Source organism: Oncorhynchus masou, chromosome 33 (assembly GCF_036934945.1).
Source record: "Oncorhynchus masou masou isolate Uvic2021 chromosome 33, UVic_Omas_1.1, whole genome shotgun sequence".
Classification (NCBI taxonomy): Eukaryota; Metazoa; Chordata; class Actinopteri; order Salmoniformes; family Salmonidae; genus Oncorhynchus; species Oncorhynchus masou.
This window is the reverse complement of record NC_088244.1, coordinates 29,537,814-29,562,148: the sequence shown is the minus strand read 5'-3', so window position 1 is coordinate 29,562,148 and position 24,335 is coordinate 29,537,814. Positions and strand designations below refer to the sequence as shown.

General features: G+C 41.2%; 2 protein-coding genes across 5 annotated transcripts in view; one reads left to right on the top strand and one right to left on the bottom strand.

The window, feature by feature from the left end:
* Positions 1-1,685, top strand: part of LOC135528209 (protein kinase C and casein kinase substrate in neurons protein 1-like) — a 56,762-nt gene extending 55,077 nt beyond the window's left edge. For all 4 annotated transcript variants that reach the window (XM_064957132.1, XM_064957133.1, XM_064957135.1 and 1 more), the window contains one exon: positions 145-1,685. In XM_064957132.1, coding sequence (XP_064813204.1) covers positions 145-254 — 110 coding nt within the window. In that variant the 3' untranslated portion in view covers positions 255-1,685. The remainder of the gene's footprint in view (positions 1-144) is intronic.
* Positions 1,686-3,811: 2,126 nt separating this feature from the next.
* On the bottom strand, positions 3,812-19,371 carry LOC135528210 (SAM pointed domain-containing Ets transcription factor-like). The gene is made up of 5 exons (XM_064957136.1): positions 18,859-19,371; positions 10,911-11,374; positions 8,827-9,024; positions 6,221-6,403; positions 3,812-5,672 (listed from the first exon to the last, which is right to left on the bottom strand). The coding sequence occupies exons 2-5, from the start codon at positions 11,359-11,361 to the stop codon at positions 5,494-5,496; spliced, it is 1,011 nt and encodes a 336-aa protein (XP_064813208.1). The 5' UTR covers positions 11,362-11,374; positions 18,859-19,371; the 3' UTR covers positions 3,812-5,493.
* Between the last annotated feature and the right edge of the window lie 4,964 nt (positions 19,372-24,335).

Below are 24,335 nucleotides of genomic sequence, written 5' to 3'. Positions count from 1 at the left end.
ATGATGCACATCCTGCCTGATCTTTGCTAATAGGGATGTGATAAAGGAAAAAACAAAGATGTCTAAATGTACTATTGACCATAATGTTGTTCCGTCATGGAAAGAGCATGGAATGCAAGTTGATTAAGGAGATGTTCTTCACAGGTGATGAACTGACCAAGACTGAGGATGAAGATGACCAAGGCTGGTGTCGAGGTCGCCTGGATACAGGCCGAGAGGGACTGTACCCGGCCAATTACGTCGAGGAGATTTAATAACCCCAGAGGAGGAGGGTATGCCATTGGAGGCAGCTCGGACTGTCCCATCCAATGGCACTGCACAGAGACAGAGACTTATGAACAACACATCCCTTGCCCAACAGATGCGCCAAGCAGTCTTGACTAAATATAATCTTAGTAATGTAAGAAAAGACAATATATCAATATTATATTCATCCAGTATTTGAGGTGGGGAGGACTTAAACACTAAAACAGGAGCAGCATTTATTCCAGTCGACACAAACTCAAACATAACATTGAGCCAATGCAGGGACACATTTTGCATATCTGTGCTGTGTTTGATATAAAGATCATGCAGCTGATGTAAAATACATTTGCACTACATTCTCCTATAACAGTGTGACAATAATGTAACCAATTATACCTACCTACCCGTTTAACCAGAACAAGCTACTCAGCCTGCATTGTGTGTATATGGTGCCATTTTGTGTAGCATTTTCAATGCTATGTGTTCAGTCCTCATGTTTACATTGGGAATGCTGTGTATTGTTAAAAGTACCACAAAATGTACCATAGATTTTATTTTTTGTGATTTGGTCCCTAATCCCTTTTACCAGTGTGTGCATTGCTACACTAAGTGTTTATCTCAGAATGTGCTATGCAACAGGCTTTCCCTAAACCTCCAAGCCATATTAAGGCTACAAGATGCAACAAATCCGCTGATATGAAAACCAATGCAGAGGATCAGAGTTCACCATTAGACACAGAAACAGCATTGGAATAGCACCACAAACTTGTGTCTGACTTCATAACCGGAAGTGGAGTTGGTGTATATACCTTTTTCTCTCTTTCCATCACCACCCTTGAATCATAACATCTCATTTCAATTCATTGCAGGGTATATCTACAATACCTGTTAATTGCAGGGTATATCTACAATACCTGTTAATTTGCTGGGTATATCTACAATACCTGTTAATTGTTCATTTCAATTCATTGGGGGTATTATCTAGAATGCATGTGAGGGGAATTCTGTATTTTTTGGGTCAGTGGGCATGATATTATCACCAGTTTGCTTTTATTTTATCTGTCAGTGGTAACTAGAAAGGTTTGATTGTTCAGGTGACTTAATCAGGCATATTAACTTTAGTTGTTTTAAGGATATAAAATGAAAATGTGGACATGAATGCAGTTGTAGGGGCCTGGATGGAGACATGCTGTTTTTAAAGAGACATGTTGTATTCCACTGTCATGGAGAACCCTACAAGGCAAAAAGCACTTATGAACCCATTCTCCTTGGGGCCCAATTCTGACTTAGGAGTGTACGCCCTTTCCTACACACGCCTTTCCTGCGCACTTCTCAGTAGTTGGTATTCAGACTTACCTTATGAAGGTGCGTAACATTCTTTGCAGGCGTGGTTCCCTTGTGCGTGCTGAATGCATTTAATTAAACAGCTAATAAACCCTCCCACTTGCTGGCCAACAGATTTTCTCTGGGATTTTTCATTCATTAGGGTTTTCAGTACATTTATCTTAAGCCATCCCTTTAAATACGGTGAACCTTTAATTAGAACTTTGACGACAGACTAGAATACATCTAGAGAACGGGTTCCAAATATAGGGATCAATGAAAGAAAGGTATCTAAATATATGCATATTCATCTCCATTTCAGCACCAGCTGGTAGATTTAAAAATGCTCTGATCTTGTAGATTATGTAGGCAAATTTTAAGGGTTAGGAAAGTATGTATAAATCATTAAAAAAAAACAGGTTTGGAAAGCCTTTATGCATGAAATATATTGATTAATAAAAAATACAGTGGTTTGAATTATCCTGAAAGTTATCATATTCAAATTCAATCCATGAATTAGTGGAAGGTGTATGAGGGTGGAACAATAATCGAGTCCTAATCATGGAACTGTTGGACAACGATGGTCCAGTCGTTGTGAACCGTGTGGTCTGAGTTCCAGAATGATTAAAATATGCTACATGTCCCAAATTATTGCACAACGTTAGCCTAATATGATCCAGAAATGCTAGCAACCCTCAGCAACAACTGCACAGAGGTGACAGAGGAAAGAAAGGTAAACAGAATAGAATAGAAGGATGCAAAATGTAAGCTACAATAATTTTTTCTACTGACACTAAAGTGACTTTTTTAGAAATCTATGTGGGTATTACTGACGGTGGTTCCCGATATTGGCTAATATTTAACATGATTCAAATGGTAAAATAAAAAGGAGAAAAATCTGGGTATATAATTAAAACATTCAAATGCACAAACATCAACTAGCCAGGTTCAGCCCTACAGAACCCTATATCTTGGGTCTCCAAATTTCATCCACGCAAATTATGAGGGCACACAATTAAATTTCTTACTAATGGCAAAGTTATTTATGGCCTATTTCACTGCGGAAAAGAGGCCGCAATACATGTCATGTTGATATGATTTTCAGTTTGCTTCCATATGACAGATTTCACATTCGTCTCCTGGGATCATAAGGAAGAATCATATAAAACAATTGCTGTGTGTATTTATAATCCCCTTCTCCAAATAGAATATTCTTTAACCTAGCTCTTATCAATAGCTCTTATCAATTGAAACATTGAAGTGCATGGATAATGCTGTTATTTCTATATAAGAAAAAAATGGATGCTTTTTCCAATTGGAACCGGCAGATTCGCTACAGTGTCAAAGTAGTGGAATTATTAGGGAATTAGGTCACGGTCAGAATACGGCGTATCTGTAGACAAACCTCCGTCACGCCTTCGTTTCTTAGATCTCTACCCCGAACGAATAGCAGGTGAATAGCATGCTATTCGCATGCTTAAATTCAAGGTCAGTACAAGCATAGAGGTAAAAGTTCATTAAAAGGGACTATGTTCCATTTACGCCACTTAACTCGGGTCGGAATCGCCCCCCTACTGAGCCAAAGAATGACCGAAATCTGAAATACATAAAACTCTTTCCTCATGCAATAACTCAACTATCACATAACCCTGTCATGCAACTAACTGCTACCTGTTGTCTCAGTATTTATTTGATCATTCAATATTTGATCCACAGGGGGGAAGACAAGAGCATACCACAGTGACTACAGTATATAAGAAATCCTTTCTTTGACAGAAGTAATTAACTCTACTTTAGATTGCTCATGGTAGTATACTTCACATGCTCACACCTAACTCAGCCCCTGCTTTAAATGCACATACTGTATATACAGAAAATATTACAGTACTTGCTGACAAATCTAGTTTATCAGATGTTTATCCGATTCAAATATTTTTGCCAATGGTGGGCTATCTAAATCAGGCATGCAATAATGTTGTGAGAGCAGAAAGCTTTGCACAGAACAGGGGTCATGAACATGAGGTTAAACCGCATCAAGTTTGATGTCATAGAACATTATTATATTGGCGAGATGTGTTTTGGTTATGGCTTCAGAGGAGATTTCACCAGGTCTTGGTATCACTGTTGAGAGAAAACATCACCAGCTCACAAGTTATGTATCTTCGTGTAAACTGCCCAGCAAAAATAACTAATATCATCAAATGATCTTATAGCCTTTACACACACACACACCTCGGGTAGATATTTTTTGGAAAACAAAAATCTTTATCATTCAGCGTGTATGAGTTGTGTAATTGTAAATAAAATAATAATAAAAAAATGCAAGTGATCAAATACTAAGACAAAATGTAGTATCATACATGCAAATGTGTTACAACAAAATAACAGCAATGGAAAGCATATTAAGTAATAGGTACCATATCGTATGAATTGCATCGCAATGGAATTGTCAATGTACCATATAAGAGCGTGATGTTACCCCACGCTGTCAGATTTGTATATGATGATGTAATTTAAGGATTTTATTCTATTGTAACTGTACAACTGTGTTGAGTTGGAAATTAAACCTAACTACATTGAGGCAGTAAAAACGGTGTATATGTAAATGCTTTTTTAATGTTGATTTTTCTCTTCCTTATGCACACAAGTGGGACAGGGCTCATGTTGTGAAACCCCTGTATTGGCAGACGTGTGTATGTTTATAGTTAGTGATGTAATTTGATCTCCTAACTGGTGTAGTGCCTGTTCATCTTAATGTAACACAAGGTTAATTTAAATATGCATAAAGATCATTATGATTATGATAATAAGGATGATATTCTGAATCAAAGTTGTTGTGATGGTGTCAATATTACAATATTGGTTTGAAAGGGGAAAACAAGTTTGTTGAGAATACAAACAAAATGTTTTGTGTCCTGTGTGTGTTTTTTGGAATGATTTTGACTGTGCATTATGGGTTATGATATGCTATGATTGTAGTCTTAGGGTGCTTGATGAAAAAAAGGCTGCTTTGTTTTAAACACATTCAGTATTTAAACACATTCTTACACATTGTCATTATAAATATTCAATATTATATTCCAACATTTGTATGTATCCAATCACTAAATCTCTGACACAGGTGTTCGACTCTACATACAGTTCCTAGCACTTGAAATGTGTCAATGGTATTGAAATGCTTATATTACAGTAGTTCACTGTATTCACTAATTCCTATTAGACTGTATTCTTCCGCCAGGGAATGGGCACCGGAGTCAAATCATTTCAATTCAATGAGATCTGTGATATTACAAATCAACATCAGGATCATAATTGGCCCTACTGTATGGGGTAAACAGCTGTGACTGTGACCTATGAAGTGGCCTTAACATCGGACTGCTACTAGAGATCGGCAGTGAACATATTCAATCCATTCTATAGTACATTATATACTCACCATAGCTTAGTCCACTGTAGTTTCCAAAACAAGCTTCAGAGAACTAATTATGTAAAATGTAACATTTGTAAGTGCTATGGATTGTAAGGAGGGACATGTTGAAATGTAAATGGCACTAAAAAGAGCAACCATTACAAATGAAGAAATAAATAGTAGCTGATATACTGGTGATTAAGAGAAAAAGTATACAAACATGGAATTGATATTTGTGAAAATGAAATATTGGACAATTAATATTAAAATTATTTCAACAATATTGGAAATGTAAAACATTGCATATCTAATGCAATGTGACAATAAATTCCCATATGCAATCAGGTTACACATAAGAATATTGAAATTAGGCAGGAGTGCACAATGCAGGAGGCAGTCTATGCAGTGCATTGTTAATGCTGGAGCTAAAACAGCAGCTAGAGGCTTCTTTTCAGTTAGTTGTCACCAGTCATCACCACTCGTGTTCTCCTCTTCTAGCTGGCTGCTCAACAGCTTCATACAGGGTGGACAAACTGATAGACCAGTCTCTGGGACACATCAGGCTTGCGGATGATGCCCTTCTTGTAGTACTGCCGGATAGAGCGACTCAGCTTGTCGTAGTTCATAGCTGGACGGTTCTTCCTGAGGCCCCATAACCTGGCTACATAAGCCGAGTTTTCGATTTTGAAGATACCTGATGATTAAAGGAAAAAGAAAATGCAAGACATTTCACTTTTTTCAGCAACCAATGGAAAATAAGCCCCAAATGTTGAATAACTCAAGTCAGTTCACATGGCCAAATGTTCTCACCCATACAGTGTACATTTTAGGACACCCTCAGCTTTAAAGCCCCCATCCAGTCTTTTTATTTTAGCTTTTAAATCATCACTATATTTCTAATAAATTACTGTTGTGTGTCTATTTCATAAAAATAAGCTTCTGCCATTGAAATGCTCAGTCTGATCCTGTCGGCGTGTTTATAGGAATTTAAATATATTTACATACACTGCCCTGATTGGTGCATCGGACCGTCTTGAATCTAGAGCCTATCCCGCGTACCCTTTCAAAGTAGGAGGAATCATATGCAAAATAAAAGATGACTGGTAATTGGTCAGAATAATCAGATAGTGATGTCATGATCTGGGCCAAAAACTCTATCCCACCTGAACAGGCTGAAATTCCAGGCTAAAATGTACACCATACACCTGTCTGCACTCCCCCCTCTTTCCCCTGGCCACTAACCTTTCTCCTTGTTGAGCCATCGGATGCAGCGTCCATAGTTGTGTGGCTTGAGGAGCAGCTGTCTAAGGAACTGCCACAGGTGAATGGGCTGGCTTGAGCAGGATGAGTCGGCCTCTGGACACGTCTCCTCAGCACTATGTAACTTGGTATCTCCTGGTGTGCAGCACTCCTTCATGCACGCAGCTGTGACAAAAACAACATTGAACAGGATTACGCATTTGTTATCTCAACATAAGACTAAGAAAATATCTGAAAACTACAGTACAATCTATATAGTGAATGAGCCAAGTACTCATTTAGCTTGTGGCTATTAAACATTCAATAATTTTCTATGGAATTACGCACACCATAAATGAAATATATGCCATATTATAATATAAGTGTACAAAACATTAAGAACACCTGCTCTTTCCATGCCATAGACTGACCAGGTAAATCCAGGTGAAAGCTATGATCCCTTATTGATGTCACTTGTTAAGTCCACTTCAATCATTGTAGATAAAGGGGAGGAGACATGTTAAATAAGTATTTTTAAGCCTTGATACAATTGAAACATGGATTGTGGATGTGTGCCACTCAGAGGGTGAATGGGCAAGACAAAATATTTAAGTGTCTTTGAACGGGGTATGGTAGTAGGTGCCAGGTGCACCAGTTTCAGTGTGTCAAGAACTGCAATGCTGCTGGGTTTTTCACACTCAACAGTTTCCCATGTGTATCAGGAATGGCCCACCACCCAAAGGACGCCCAGCCAACTTGACACAAGTGTGGGAAGCATTGGAGTCAACATGGGCCAGCATCCCTGTGGAACGTTTTCGACATCTTGTAGAGTCAATGCCCTAGCGAATTGAGGCTGTTCTGAGGGCAAATGAGGGTGCAACTCAATATTAGGAAGGTGTTCCTAATGTTGTGTACACTCAGTGTATATACAGTGCCTTGCGAAAGTATTCGGCCCCCTTGAACTTTGCGACCTTTTGCCACATTTCAGGCTTCAAACATAAAGATATAAAACTGTATTTTTTTGTGAAGAATCGACAACAAGTGGGACACAATCATGAAGTGGAACGAAATTTATTGGATATTTCAAACTTTTTTAACAAATCAAAAATAGAAAAATTGGGCGTGCAAAATTATTCAGCCCCCTTAAGTAAATACTTTGTAGCGCCACCTTTTGCTGCGATTACAGCTGTAAGTCGCTTGGGGTTTGTCTCTATCAGTTTTGCACATCGAGAGACTGAAATTTTTTCCCATTCCTCCTTGCAAAACAGCTCGAGCTCAGTGAGGTTGGATGGAGAGCATTTGTGAACAGCAGTTTTCAGTTCTTTCCACAGATTCTCGATTGGATTCAGGTCTGGACTTCGACTTGGCCATTCTAACACCTGGATATGTTTATTTTTGAACCATTCCATTGTAGATTTTGCTTTATGTTTTGGATCATTGTCTTGTTGGAAGACAAATCTCTGTCCCAGTCTCAGGTCTTTTCCAGACTCCATCAGGTTTTCTTCCAGAATGGTCCTGTATTTGGCTCCATCCATCTTCCCATCAATTTTAACCATCTTCCCTGTCCCTGCTGAAGAAAATCAGGCCCAAACCATGATGCTGCCACCACCATGTTTGACAGTGGGGATGGTGTGTTCAGGGTGATGAGCTGTGTTGCTTTTACGCCAAACATAACGTTTTGCATTGTTGCCAAAAAGTTCAATTTTGGTTTCATCTGACCAGAGCACCTTCTTCCACATGTTTGGTGTGTCTCCCAGGTAGCTTGTGGCAAACTTTAAATGACATTTTTTATGGATATTTTTAAGAAATGGCTTTCTTCTTGCCACTCTTCCATAAAAGCCAGATTTGTGCAATATACGACTGATTGTTGTCCTATGAACAGAGTCTCCCACCTCAGCTGTAGATCTCTGCAGTTCATCCAGAGTGATCATGGGCCTCTTGGCTGCATTTCTGATCAGTCTTCTCCTTGTATGAGCTGAAAGTTTAGAGGGACAGCCAGGTCTTGGTAGATTTGCAGTGGTCTGATACTCCTTCCATTTCAATATTATCGCTTGCACAGTGCTCCTTGGGATGTTTAAAGCTTGGGAAATCCTTTTGTATCCAAATCCGACTTTAAACTTCTTCACAACAGTATCTCGGACATGCCTGGTGTGTTCCTTGTTCTTCATGATGCTCTCTGCGCTTTTAACGGACCTCTGAGAATATCACAGGGCAGGTGCATTTATACGGAGACTTGATTACACACAGGTGGATTGTATTTATCATCATTAGTCATTTAGGTCAACATTGGATCATTCAGAGATCCTCACTGAACTTCTGGAGAGAGATTGCTGCACTGAAAGTAAAGGGGCTGAATAATTTTGCACGCCCAATTTTTCAGTTTTTGATTTGTTAAAAAAGTTTGAAATATCCAATAAATGTCGTTCCACTTCATGATTGTGTCCCACTTGTTGTTGATTCTTCACAAACAAATACAGTTTTATATCTTTATGTTTGAAGCCTGAAATGTGGCAAAAGGTCGCAAAGTTCAAGGGGGCCGAATACTTTCGCAAGGCACCGTATACCACAGTCTGATTAACAGATCCGTTCAAGGTTGTCAGTTGCCCTACCTGATCTCCAGATGTCCAGGTGAGCAAACAGCAGGTCTCCACATTGCATTGAGCGCTGCCTGAAGTCCTCCTCTGTCATGGAGCACAGGTCCTTCCCACTGAGCTCCTGGAACACCTTTCCCACCTGGGGTAGTCTGTACAGGTGCTCTGTCCACAGCAGCCACTTCTGGACGTTCCCACAGTTCCACTCCATGGGTTCTGCAGAGGCGATGAGGTACATTGTACTGTATGCAATTTCTGAACTGATATTTGTCTTCCCTATGACAAGTAGTGAGTGAGTGAGCATGTGAAATGAGGCGTGTGAAATTATGAATTGTCAACAGAGGCATTTGCACAGGGCGGAGAGGCCCCAGACACTTCTGTCATTGAGCTTAGCCCAGCGTCAGTGATATTAAAGTTTCAAGTTTCAGAAATTATTCAAGTTTTGAAGTTTATTCGCCACGTGCACAGCACACAACAGGTGTAAAACAGTACAGTAAAATCCTTATCTTGAGAGCTCTTTCCCAACAATGCAGTGATAATAATAATAATAATATATTATTAGCATAGAAGTCTTATTTATAAGCATAGAAGTCGCAAAGTTGCATAAAAAAAGGGCACCCTACAGTGAATGGTGACCTTTACTGTTTTGTTTGCTTTCCTATAAGTAATATCTGACAGTGGATAATGGGGTGTTTCAACTGTGAGACTTTTCTCCGTGCTCTTTTATCCGTATTCTAGTCATTCTACAGACAGTGACAGATCACATGTTTAACTGTGGTGAACATGACAGACCCTGAGACTGATAGAGACATGAGGTCTATCCCTTTTGGAGACTTCAGACCCCTTGACTTTTTTCACATTTTGGTAGGTTACAGCCTTATTCTAAAATTGATTCAATTGTTTTTTAAATCTGTATTAATCTACCCACAATTCTTATGTAAATATCACATTTACATAAGTATTCAGACTCTTTACTCAATACTTTGTTGAAGCACCTTTGGCAGCGATTACAGTCTCAAGTCTTCTTGGGTATGACGCTACAAGCTTGGCACACCTGTATGTTGGAAGTTTTTCCCATTCTTCTCTGCAGATCCTCTCAATCTCTGTCAGGTTGGACGGGGAGCATTGCTGCACAGTTATTTTCAGGTCTCTCCAGAGATGTTCGATCAGGTTCAAGTCCGGGCTCTGGCTGGGCCACTTGAGGACATTCAGAGACTTGTCACGAAGCCACTACTGCGTTGTCTTGGCTATGTGCTTGACCTGTCTGGGTTGTTGTCCTGTTGGAAGGTGAACCTTCACAACAGTCTGAGGTCCTGAGTGCTCTGGAGCAGGTTTTCATCAAGGATCTCTCTCCGTTCATCTTTGCCTCAATCCTGACTACTCTCCCAGTCCCTGCAACTGAAAAACATCCCCACAGCATGATGCTGCCACCACCATGCTTCACTGAACCAATCGGGTTCTTGGTCACTTTCCTGATCAAGGCCCATCTCCCCCGATTGCTCAGTTTGGCTGGGCGGCCAGCTCTGGGAAGAGTCTTGGTGGTTCCAAACTTCTTCCATTTTAGCATGATGGAGGCCACTGTGTTCTTGGGGACCTTCAATGCTGCATAGTTTATTTGGTACCCTTCCCCAGATATGTGCCTCGACACAATCCTGTCTCAGAGCTCTACAGACAATTCCTTTGACATCATGGTTTTTGCTCTGACATGCACTGTCAACTGTGGGACCTTATATAGACAGGTGTGTGCCTTTCCAAATCATGTCCAATCAGTTGATTTCATAGCGAAGGGTCGGAATACTCATATAAAGAAGGTATTTCTGTTTTTTATTTTTAATACATTTGCAAAAACCTGTTTTCACTTTGTCATTATGGTGGTATTGTGTGTAGGATTTACATTTTTTAAATCCATTTCAGAATAAGGCTGTAACGTAACAAAACATATAAAAAGTCAAGGGGTCTGAATACTTTCCGAAGGCACTGTATGAAACAGTAGCATAGTGTACAGCACAGTAATAACAGTAATAATAACCGTAATACCATGGTAACAATATGGTAACAAATTATAGGCACACAATAACTTGGTAGTTAAACAGTTTTCCTACCTGGGGTAATGTTGAGCAGCTTGCAGGCGGTCTCTATGTCCTTCATTACTTCTCCCAACACAATGCTCTGAACCTGCTCCAGACAGCGTTCCTCCACCTGTCCCTCTAGCCCAGAGGGGACCTCCAATCCCAGGCCCAACCCCAGGCCCTGGCTGTCGATGACAGGGCACTGCTCCAAGGGCTTACAGGGGGGCTCAGGGGGTGCTGCCTCTTTCTTCTTCAACAGCCACAAGCTGTCTTCAGTGAGTAGCATGTCAGAGCAGGGCAGGAACACCCCTTGCAGGCTGCGTTCAAGAGTGGTGTGTTTAGGCACACTTATCAGTCCACGGGGCGGCTTGGTGTCCTCCTCCTCCCAGGCCCTCAGACCAGACACACTGTAGGGGTAGTCATTGAAACTCATCAGGGGAAGGGGCACTGTGCTCCCCACGCGGTCACAGCCTGGACTCCCCATAGCTTCAGCAGTACTGGAGATCAGAAAGGAAGACTTTCATCAGGCATGTTATATAAAGGGATTTATACTGGATACACAAAAAGACCCTTTCCGAAAGGTCTCAAAACAATAGTGAACTTGATGGCAAACTGTTCACATATCGACATAGCAAATGTCAGGTGTAACAATTTGTAACAATTTTTTATCATGTCTGGTGAAAAAAATCATCTGTCATCCATGAGTGACACTTTCTAATTACAATTTTCTAGTCACTTTGTTTGACTGGCTTATTTTCCTTTTCAATTCACATGGCAAGCTTTTCCCTCAGACAGTGTTGTCTTAATGCAACATTGAAACCATATCCAAATGTCAAAATATGAAACAGTAGTAATCCGAAACCAAACATGACATTTCATTAATGTTGTTTGTTCTGTTGGTACTTTCTTTGAAATGTTGAATTAACCAATCTATTTTCATAAAAACAACACTTCATTATGTAGAGTAGCACGTTTGAGTATGGTGTGTAAGAATTTCAAAGGGTTGACTTTTTGTCATGTTATCAGTAACCTCTTCCCCTAGTCAGAGCTACAGAAACCCTGAAAGGCGCTGCACAACCAATGCAGACGCTGCTTGGTCAATCCAACGTCTGTACTGGCCGTGCAGGATTTACAGGGACATGGCCTCTGCAGAAGTCAAGGCATTCATACTTTAAGTGCTTCGCGGAGCAGAAGTGAGGGAAGTTGTCAAGGAAGTGAGTTTGTGTTCTACTGTCAACCAATCATGTCAGTGCGGAGCTATAAGGAGCCCTGTACATTGTTACAAAATTTGGGAGGTGCACAGCGATGCAGTAAGTAGCTCAATTTGGCTTCTTCGTGCCTCCGAGGCTCCGATTACGTCACATCCTCAACATATGGAGCCTGAGACCACACTTACAGATCAAGCATAAATGGGCTTTACCCTAACGCTACAAGTGACAAATGACAGTTAGTTTGATAGTTGGTTCTGTGAGATTATACAACGGGTGGGTCTAATCCTGAATGCTGTTGGTTAAAAATGCATCCCAGATGGTGTCTATTCCACAAATTACCACTGGTTAAATCTATTATGTTAAAATACCTATTTACTCTGTTCCATCTGACTGCGCAATCCACTGTCTCATCAGCCCAGCAAGGCAATTTATAAACTTGATCTCCACTATAAAAAGCATCTAGACATGATCTCACATTTCTTTTAGACTAACATTTAGTTTCCAACAGTGGAGATTTGTATAAACCTTACTGTCTGTCTCTCCGACATTTGCAACTTTGTTTCAATATTCAACTTCGATCTTCAGCTGTCCCATAGTAATGAAATTGTCTTAACCAGACAGACAGGCAGACAGCTTTTCGCAGACAGTCAAAATCATGAATCTGCTGGCATAATCTTTATGGACGTATGCAAATGTCAATAGAAAACAGGTCAAACTAAACGAAATGCAGCCCGTTTGCAGTCTTTCCAGCTTTAGTTTGAAGTGATTGTGTTAGCTGTGTTGTTGGCAAGGTCCTCTGTACAACAGTGTCCTGAGGAGAGTGCACATTTTCTATGCCAGACGAAATCGCACATCATTACCTCATTGTTATGGATATATCCAAATAAATATCACTAGAAAACAGCTTAAACAAACGCAAATGCAGCTACTTTGCTGTTATTCTGACTGCACCGTTTGACGTGACTGTAAATTAGCCGTAGTTGCCCAGCTAGCAATAAGAACATTGACAATAGAACGAAGGACTGGGTCACGTCCAGATACAGAACAAAAAGATTTAAGACCGGGTCGCGTCTCTGGCAACCGAACCGAAAGAACAAACGACCAGCCGGTTTGGCTAGCAACCTTAGATTTGTGTCGGTACTATGTATCGTGGAAGGATGAAATAGTATGAATAAATTCATTAAAATAATATTTTTGATGAAAATACGTAAATTGTTATTGACATTTTAGCAGACACTCTTATCCAGATGAATTAGGGTAAAGTGCGTTGTTCAAGGACACATCAACAGATTTTTCACCTAGTCAGCTCTGGAAATTGAACCAGCAACCTTTCGGATAATGACCCAGCGTCCTTTACCGATTTTATAATAGTGATAATGCCTCGTCTCGGGCCTAACAACACCCGTGCCAATATACCCTCCAAACACTGGCTTCTCAGACCTTATCACTTAAACATAAGGTAACAGACATCATGTAATGTCAAGACTGGGTGCTAATGCATTAAATTAAACTACATGTGAGTATACTGGCGTCCAGTCTATTCATTATAATCACTGGGTTAAGAGGTGATAATCTAGGATGAAGTAAGTAGCATTGTCCCATTAAAAGCTAGAATCCTTAATTGAAACAATATCAAAGTGGTCACCTGCCCTCTGTTTTGGTTGTTTTTTTAAAACTGAGGGATGGGCCTGGAGGAATGTAACCACTTTCAAACTCATAGACAGAGCTATGGATGCAAGGACTGACCATCCGTGATATCAAAATAACAATGTTAACCATGTTTTGAGGCTATACAGCACTTGTTTACCTTTACATTGTTTACAATCATTTGATTAAAACGCGCTAATATTTTGGGTTCGGATGGGGTAAACTCATGAGACATTTCTAAGTTATATTATTCAAGAATCAATGGGAATACAGTGCATTCGGAAAGTATTTCGACCCCTTGACTTTTTCCACATTTTGTTGTTACAGCCTCATTCCAAAATGGATGAAATACATTTTTGTCCTCATCAGTCTACACACAATGCCCCATAATGACAAAGTGAACACAGATTTTTAGAAATGTTTACAAATGTATAAAGAATTTAAAACAGAAATACCTTATTTGCATAAGTATTCAGACCCTTTGCTATGAGACTTGAAATTGAGCTCAGGCGCATCCTTTTTCCATTGATCATCCTTGAGATGTTTCTACAACTTGATTGGAGTCCATCTGTGGTAAATTCAATTGATTGGACATGATTTGGAAAGGCACACACCTGTCTAAATAAGGTCCCACAGTTGACAATGCATGTCAGTGCATGTCAGAGCAAAAACCAAGCCATGAGGTCAAAGGAATTGTCCTGAGAGCACCGAGACAGGATTGTGACAAGGCACAGATCTGGGGAAGTGTACCAAAACCTTCCAGAAGGACAACCATCTCTGCAGTACTCCACCAATCAGGCCTTTATAGTAGATTGGCCAGATGGAAGCCACTCCTCAGTAAAAGGCACATGACAGCCCACTTGGAGTTTGCCAAAAGGAACCTTAAGACTCTCAAACCTTGAGAAACAAGATTCTCTGGTCTGATGTAACCAAGATTAAGTGTCACATCTGGAGGAAACCTGGGAGGTTCACCTTCCAACAGGACCATGACTCGATCAGACATCTCTGGAGAGACCTGAAAATAGCGTTGCATCGACGCTCCCCATCCAACCTGACAGAGCTTGAGAGGATCTGCAGAGAAGAATGGGAGAAACTCCCCAAATACAGCTGTGCCAAGCTCGTAGCATCATACCAAAGAAGACTCAAGGCTGTAATCGCTGCCAATGGTGCAAAGTACTGAGTAAATGGTCTGAATACTTATGTAAATGTGATATTTCAGGTTTTTTTATTTTATACTTTTACAAAACTTTCTAAAACCTGTTTTGGTATAGTCATTATGGAGTTTTGTGTGTAGATTGATGAAAAAAAAACAATTTAATCAATTCTAGAATAAAGCTGTAATGTAACAAATGTGAAAAAGTCAAGGGGTCTGAATACTTTCTGAAGGCACTGTATATCAGTTCTTTTCAATCACTTTGGCACATTTTTAAGATGTAAGTGGTGTATTTTCAAAACTACAAAACTCTAAACTGATTCACTTGTAATGTCCCCATTCCTATGTTCAGAACTCTTGATTAGAGTTCATAAAAATAACATGGCACTGATAGACACGGTCGCCTGGTTCCTGGCTTCTAAGCAACTTTGCAGTATTATTTTGTGTGTGTGTGTGTGTGTGTGTGTGTGTTATTTCTCACATTATATTCGCTAGCATTTCTCTACACTCGCAATAACATCTGCTAAATATGTGTATGCAGCCAATGACCATGATGATTTGATTTTCATTTAAATACCATAAGAACATTTTGTTTTGCCATCAATACATCAAATTTACATTTACGTCATTTAGCAGACACTCTTATCCAGAGTGATTTACAGTATAGAGTGCATACATTTTTCATACTTTTTGTAACTTGTCCCCCCCCCCGTAGGAGTCGAAACCAAAACACTGGTGTAGCAAGCACTGTGCTCTACCAACTCAGCCACACAGGACAAAATAATGATAGCCTCACCATTTACTCATTTTAACTACCCTTTAATCCAATAGCAAAAAATACAAGATACACATTTCTAAATGTACATTTTTTTCTATAGAGTATTTGACTATAACTTGACATGCAATTTGTTTTTGCAAACCAATGACAGGTTGAGACCATGTTCAGAAATATGTCAGTCTTACGCTTTCATTATCTTTACACAGTACATACGTGGAACAGATTTTCCGATATAACGGTATTGTAGGGTATTGTAAAGCAGTTGGCTACTGTAAAAATGTATATATGTGTAGCAAGATGCTGTGTATTCCATTTCTGCCCAATGCAACATTGTAGAAGATCACCTTTCTAAGTAAACTGATAACAGCATCGCATGTCCCTCTCCTTGGCAAAATGAATCAGCTCATAGTGTATCAATAATATTCAGATGATGAGTGGAATATATTGTTATATACAACCCAGGTATTATAGCAGTGCATTGTACAACACACTATAATTCCAAATGGTAGCACATAGTGCCTCTTTCCACTTTGAAATATTGAAGCACACTGGCTGATGGAGGACGATGATGTAGTATTTACAGCCACATCCATATATGATTTGGTTTTACTTTCCAACATAAATGGATTTCAATTGATACATTTATGATGTAAAAATATAGAATTGTACAGTGTTCAGCACTTATTTTTTTGTCGGTACTTTAACCCCTTTTCCTCCCAATTTCGCGATATCCAATTACAGTCTTGTCCCATCGCTGCATCTCCCCTACGGACTTGGGTGAGGCGAAGGTCGAGAGCCATTCGTCCTCTGAAATATAACCCTGCCAAGCTGCACTGCTTCTTGACACACTGCTCGCTTAACTCAGAAAGCAGCAGCACCAATGTGTTGGAGGAAACACCAACCAACTGGCAACCGAAGTAAGCTTGCAGGCACCCGGCCCACCACAAGGAGTCACTAGAGCGCGATGGGACAAGGAAATCCCGGCCGGCCAAACCCTCCTCTAACCCGGACAATGCTGGGTTAATTGTATGCTGCTTCATGGGTCCTCCGGTTACTACCGGCTGTGTCACAGCCTGGGATCGAACCCAGGATGTAGGGACGTTTCAAGCACTGCTATGTAGTTCCTTAGACCGCTGCGCCACTCGGGAGGAAATTGATATGCGATTTTGATTCAGCAGTTAGCAGTTTTGAGCAGATTGATAAAGTGATAGTTAAATGTATTGTCAACAAGTAAAAGAAAATCATACAAAAATGTGAATATTGTATTTTGAAAAGCAGGTATGAACAGGTATCCAAATTGAAAGATGGTGCACATGAGCCATTTTGATGACCTGTTTAGATTTTTGTACTTAGAGTTGTGAAACTTTACCACATACAGTACTTGCACCAAAATCATTGGAAAAAAACGTGTCATTAATATACAGTAAGTTAATTTATATAAATTTCCACAATGTCATGCAATACTGTATCCATGATAGCTGAATCAGCACTTATAGACTGAGGCCCTGGGGTGTTTGGATGGTTGCTCAGGTACTGGTGGACACTGACAGGGTTAAGTTTTTTAGGTCAACCAAACGAATTTGAGGTTAATTGCAAAATGAAAGTATCTGCCCTCAAAGCATATTAGACAAAAGATGGACAATAAATAACCCAGCCCTTATCCATGGTGTGAGTAACAGCTGAGGTGGAGGTGGCATTGTATCCTCTGACGTGCTGGTTTAACCGCAAAAGCTCACAATACTGTGCTGGCCGTATTCACATAGTATAGAATGATCCAGCAAACATGAGGGCTCAGATGAAAAACTGTACATACATTCAATATTGAGACTGTTGAAAAATGCTGTGTCTCTGTGTACTAGAACCAGAATGTACCAACCTATGTATGACTTGTGCTGTATCTTTCTATTGGCACTAAGGTGTATAAATGGCAGTATAGTGCAGTTGTGTGATGAAGTGGGAAATGTGTTTAGGTTTTTATTACATTTAGTGCTTGAGGGGATTTGGCTGATTGCTTATCATTTCCAATACTAAGTGTAACATAATTGGTGAGTTATTACAGGGAAGTTAAAATAGCCGGAGGACCAAATACTGTAAAGTGGGGGCCTTCTATGGATAATGAAATAGTTCAATAAAGGGAAAGTATTGTTTGAGTATAACATCATGTACAAATCATGAATGTTTTAATAGTTTGAGAATTGAGATATATTCATACTAATGAAGAAGTTAGTGTCTTACAATCACGCTCTATTTCTCTGTTTTCCTGGTGGGTATGTGTGTGCGTGTGTGTGACTATTGTATACACGTGAATTAAATACTTCTTTAGAACAAAGCACTGGGTTCAAAAATACACCTTGATAGATAACCATTTCTAAAGTGATATCAGAGGCATTCAGTCGATATGAAAGATATTTGGTCATGTATTACTCATTGCATTCCCCTACACATTAAACAAAGGGAGGGCTACTTTAAATTCACACCTATTTCTTTATCTCGATACTTTACTCGCATTAAAAAATAATTTCTCAGTGTGTGTGTGTGTGCATCTGTGTGTGTGTCATCTAAACCTCCAAACAAAGTTCAGGCACACAGTCATTAGAAGAGGGTGGTGAAACTCTCATTACACCTGTTGAACTGGTTTGGTGTCCCTTGGGGCCTGCTTACTAAAACTGAAAAACATTGCAGGTGTGTGATTAACCTGTGCGTACTAAAAAGCAGTTTGGTCCATGGATTCAAGGGGAAAAAAAGAAATGTCAATGTATCAAAAGGAAACAGATCACGTGAACTTTATATCTGAGGTGCATGAAAATGCCACAAGAAAGAGAATCACCTCTGATATTGCAAAAAATCGGAGTGAATTTGTAAAAAACAGTAACAGAGTGAAAAACTGAATACAGTGTTTCCTTCAAACATACTTCATCAGTGTCCAGTACAACTGTGACCCCTTCTGTAAAGAGTGGCATGGTAGATACAACACTCCGACAGTTCACTGCTACAGTGTAAATCCCTGTCTGAAAGTCTTCCTATCAAACTGGTTCCATGGTATGTCATCCTCAATAATATAACTCATAGTAATCATACTGATCAACATCTCCATCATCCCCACCTTGCATAGTTCAAGACAGTCTACCACTTCATTCTAAAAAAAATCCACCTCAATATCTTTCCCAAACCCAGGCGTGTCCGTAGACATACCTGGTCAGAGGAGCAGGCTGCTGATGGTGTTTGAGCTGGTAGACTGTCACTCTGGATATCTGTCTTCACGTCTGTCAATGGACTTCTTGTACAGGTGCCGAAGAGTTCCACAGTGAGTCACAATGCAGATGGGCAGAAGCTCAAGTCCCAAGCTCCTCTGGTTGTGGATGAGTTTAATATGTAGGCTCTCTTCTAGTGGTCTTCTGTGGTTGGCTGTTTCAGTTGTCAGGTTGTAACAGATGTTTGTGGCCCTCAGGTCATGAGGCAGTGATGTGTCAGAGAGAGAGAGGAGGATTAGGCAGGATACCTGGAGCCGTGTCTCAAACACTATCAGGTGGTCGGAGTGCTTTCTTCTGCTCTGACAGTTGAGAGAGTCCTCAGCTGGCCTGCTTGGTGGGGTGTGAGGCGAGGTTGTTGGTCATCATGGCCAGCCAGCCTTATCTGTGATGAAGTTCTCACTATACTGACAAATTCATGCCAGAGGGTGCAAGCGTAGGAATGCTTGCTTCAATGTGACTTCAGGTCATATATATAAGGAGCTATTTTCACCTAGGTAAACAGTATGTGGTTCTACCTAGCTACAGGTGTATGAGCAACTCCGTGACGACATCCCTAACTTCCCGCCTCTCTTAAGAAGAGTGGCAGTTAACTCTTTGCTGTCAGCCATGGCTTCTCATTGTAAAAGGATGAGTTTCCTAAATGTGTTCCCTTCAGTATTTTGATGTAATCTATACAATGTTTGTGATTTGTGAATAAAACAACATCCCATTGGCGTGAGGGAATTTTCTAAGATTTCTTATCACTCAAAGATTTACATAATGAACCAGGCTGCATTGTGTAAGCCAGGTAACAGCACATTTGCCTACCAAATTAGAAATTCCAAGCTTTCTACTTTTGTGATTTTAAGTGAAGTTGATTTAAAAAAAGAGGAAGAGTCGCACGCTCTCTATATACAATCGACCACATATTTTCCATGGTTCTGAAGTCCGTAGACTCAAACATTTTGATTTTGTGGCCAACTAACAATTTCTTTGTGGATTTTGTTGTGTGCTTGGGTTTATTGTCTTGCTGGAAGATTCACTAGGGGCCAAGTTTTATCCTTCTGGCATAGGCAACCAGATTTTTGGCTAAAATATCCTGGTACTGGGTTCATTATGCCGTTGACTAAGGGCCCCAGCACCAGTGGAAGCAAAACAGCCCCATAACATCAAAGATCCACCACCATATTTTACAGTAGGTATGGGGTTCTTTTCTGCTCATGCATTTTGACTCCAAACCGAGTCAAAATGTGCATTGCCAAAGGGCTCTATTTTCAACAAATCTACTTGGATTGGAACTGGTGCTTTGGTCAAATGACACTAAATTCTACAAATTTTGCCAAGGGTCAAAGAGAACAATTTGCAGTTTTATAGCTAATCTCATGCTCTTCTACACATTTTGAAATGAGGCTGAGACAAAATGTTGCTGTTTTAGAGGTAGACTCAGCTAAATCACGTTGCAACGAGCAGTACCGCAGATATTGAGATGAGCAAGATGCAAGACTTTGCTCTCACACAGTCGCACACAGTATCTGCGCATGCAGACTGGTACAGGACCAAAACAGGGGAGAAGTTAAGCATTGTGCTTCAACAATCTTAGTTGTTACTTTCTGCATCTACTTCATATCGCTGAGTCTACCTTTAAAGCACATTTCCTGCAATTCTACCCATTGTCATGGGGAAGACAGAAAAATGTGCTGTTTAAAAGCTAATTACACGCTATTCTACACATTTTACATAAGTATTCAGCCCATTTCTTTAGGCAAACCTACATTAGTTCAGGAGTAAAATGTGGCTTAACAAATCACTTAATAAGTTACAATTACTCACTCTGTGTGAAATAATAGGGGTTGACATGATTTTTTTATGAATAACCCTTCCTCTGTCCCCCATACATACAACATCTGTAAGGTCAGTCAGTCAAGTATTGAATTTCAAGCTAAGATTCAACTGCAAAGACCAGGGAGCTTTTCAAAATCTCATAAAGAAGGGCAGTAATTGGTAAATGGGTAACAATAACAAATCAGACATTGAATATCTATTTAAGAGTGGTCAAATTAATAATTAAGCTGTGGATTATATATTAAACCATCCAGACACATCAAAGATACAGTCGTCCCTTTGAACTGAGCTGCAGGACAGGAATTAAATGTTACCATGAGGTCAACAAGAAAGGTGGAGGTGTACACTACCAGTCAAAAGATTTAGAACACCTACTCATTCAAGGGTTTTTCTTTATTTTTACTATTTTCAACACTGTAGAATAATAGTAAAGAAATCAAAACTATGAAATAACACATATGGAATCATGTAGTAACCAAAAAAGTGTTAAACAAATCAAAATATTAAATATTTGAGATTCTTTAAATAGCCACCCTTTGCCTTGATGACAGCTTTGAACACTCGTGGCATTCTCTCAACCAGCTTCATCTGGAATGCTTTTCCAAGTCTTGAACGAGTTCCCACAAATGCTGAGCACTTGTTGGCTGTTTTTTGTTCACTGTGCGGTCTGACTCATCCCAAACAATCTCAATTTGGTTGAGATCAAGTGATTGTGGAGGCCAGGTCATCTGATGTAGCACTCCATCACTCTCCTTCTTGGTAAAATAGCCCTTATACAGCCTGGAGGTGTGTTGGGTCATTGTCCTGTTGAAAAACAAATGACAGCCCCACTAAGCCCAAACCAGATGGGTTGGCGTATTACTGCAGAATGCTGTGGTAACCATGCTGGTTGTGTGCCTTGAATTCTAAATAAATCACAGACAATGTCACCAGCTGTTACACTCATCGTCGGAATGAGGAGACCAAGGTGCAGCGTGGTAGGCTGACATCATAAGTTTATTAAATGAACACCAAAAACAAGAAAGAATAAACGACACGTAAAGTTTTGTAGGGCTAACACAGCAACTAACCAAAAACAAGATCCCACTGTCATTGTCATGTCTTGTTATGTCTGTTCCTGTCCTTTCTCTTCACTCTGTCTCTCTCTGGTCTTTTTAGGTTACCTTCTCTGTCTCTCATTCCTCAGCTGTTCTACATCTCCCCTAACTAGCTCATTCACTCGTTCCCACCTGTTCTCTCTTCCCCCTCTGATTAGGTCTCTATTTCTCTCTCTGTTCCTGCTACTTTCAGTGTCTGATTCTTGTTTGTGTTTTTTGATGCCAGAAGCAAGCTGTCGTCTCGTTTGCTTCCACCTTGTCCTGTCCTGTCGGAGTCTGCCTGGCAGGTGCATCCTGCACTATACTAACGTTCTTTTTGTTCCGCTGACAACGTTGGAAGAGGATTTATGCCATTCCTGTTTTTTCATTAAAGAACTCTGTTTTCTGTTAAAACCGCTTTTGGGTCTTCACTCAAGTTCATAACAGAAGAATCAGACCAAGAATGGACCCAGCGGCTCCGGACCCTTTTCACTCCGCCGTCGAGATCCAGGGAGCGATGCTAGGCAGACACGAGGAGGAATTGTCTGCTGCTCAACATGCCGTTGAGACCCTGGCCGTCCAAGTCTCCGACCTCACAAGACAGATTCACCAACTCCACCTCGATCCACCGCCCACTTCCAGGGTTTCCGAGTCTCCGGAGCCCAGGATCAACAACCCGCCGTGTTACTCTGGGGAGCTCACTGAGTGTCGCTCATTCCTCACTCAGTGTGATGTGGTGTTCTCTCTCCAGCCCAACACTTACTCCAGGAGCGCAGCCCGCATCGCCTACGTCATTTCTCTCCTTACCGGACGGGCGCGTGAGTGGGGCACGGCAGTCTGGGAGGCGAGGGCTGAGTGTATTAACCAGTATCAGGACTTTAAGGAGGAGATGATACGGGTTTTTGACCGTTCTGTTTTTGGCGAGGAGGCTTCCAGGGCCCTGTCTTCCCTATGTCAGGGGAATCGATCCATAACGGATTATTCTATTGAGTTTCGCACTCTCGCTGCCTCTAGTGACTGGAACGAGCCGGCTTTGCTCGCTCGTTTTCTGGAGGGTCTCCTCGTCGAGGTTAAGGATGAGATCCTCTCCCGGGAGGTTCCTTCCAGTCTGGACTCCTTAATAGCTCTCGCTATTCGCATAGAGCGACGGTTTGATCTTCGTCGCCGAGCTCGTGGAAAGGAGCTTGCGTTCTCCGTTGCTCCCCTCTCCACATCACTGCCACCTGCCGCATCACTGCCACCCTCCTCCGCCGGCTCGGATGCTGAGCCTATGCAGCTGGGGGGTATTCGCATCTCGGCCAAGGAGAGGGAACGGAGAATCACCAATCGCCTCTGTCTCTACTGCGGCTCCGCTGGTCATTTTGTCACCTCATGTCCAGTAAAAGCCAGAGCTCATCAGTAAGAGGAGGGCTACTGGTGAGCGCAACTACTCAGGCCTCTCCTTCTGGATCACGCACTACCTTTCCGGTCCATCTCCGCTGGCCCGGTTCATCTGCTTCCTGCAGTGCCTTGATAGACTCTGGGGCGGAGGGCTGTTTTATGGACGAGACCTGGGCTCGGGAACATGACATTCCTCTCAGACAGTTAGGGAGCCCACGGCCTTGTTCGCTTTAGATGGTAGTTCTCTCCCCAAGATTCAGCGTGAGACGCTGCCTTTAACCCTCACTGTCTCTGGTAATCATAGCGAAACCATTTCTTTTTTAATTTTTCGTTCACCTTTTACACCTGTTGTTTTGGGTCATCCCTGGCTAGTGCGCCATAACCCTTCTATTAATTGGTCTAGTAATACTATCCTATCCTGGAATGTTTCTTGTCATGTAACCTGTTTAATGTCTGCTATCCCTCCTGTTTCCTCTGTCTCTTCTTCACAGGAGGAGCCTGGCGATTTGACAGGGGTGCCGGAGGAGTATCACGATCTGCGCACGGTGTTCAGTCGTTCCAAGGCCACTTCTCTCCCTCCACACCGGTCGTATGACTGTAGTATTGATCTCCTTCCGGGAACTACTCCCCCGGGGTAGATTATACTCTCTGTCGGCTCCCGAACGTAAGGCTCTCGAGGATTATTTGTCGGTTTCGCTCGACGCCGGTACCATAGTCTCCTCCTCCTCTCCCGCCGGAGCGGGGGTTTTTTTTGTTCAGAAGAAGGACGGGTCCCTTCGCCCATGCGTGGATTATCGAGGGCTGAATGACATAACAGTTAAGAATCGTTATCCGCTTCCTCTTATGTCTTCAGCCTTCGAGATCCTGCAGGGAGCCAGGTTTTTCACCAAATTGGACCTTCGTAATGCCTACCATCTCGTGCGCATCAGGGAGGGGGACGAGTGGAAGACGGCGTTTAACACTCCGTTAGGGCACTTTGAATACCGGGTTCTTCCTTTCGGCCTCGTTAACGCTCCAGCTGTCTTTCAGGCACTAGTTAACGACGTCCTGAGAGACATGCTGAACATTTTTGTTTTCGTTTACATGGACGATATCCTGATTTTTTCACCGTCTCTCTCGATTCATGTTCAGCACGTGCGAC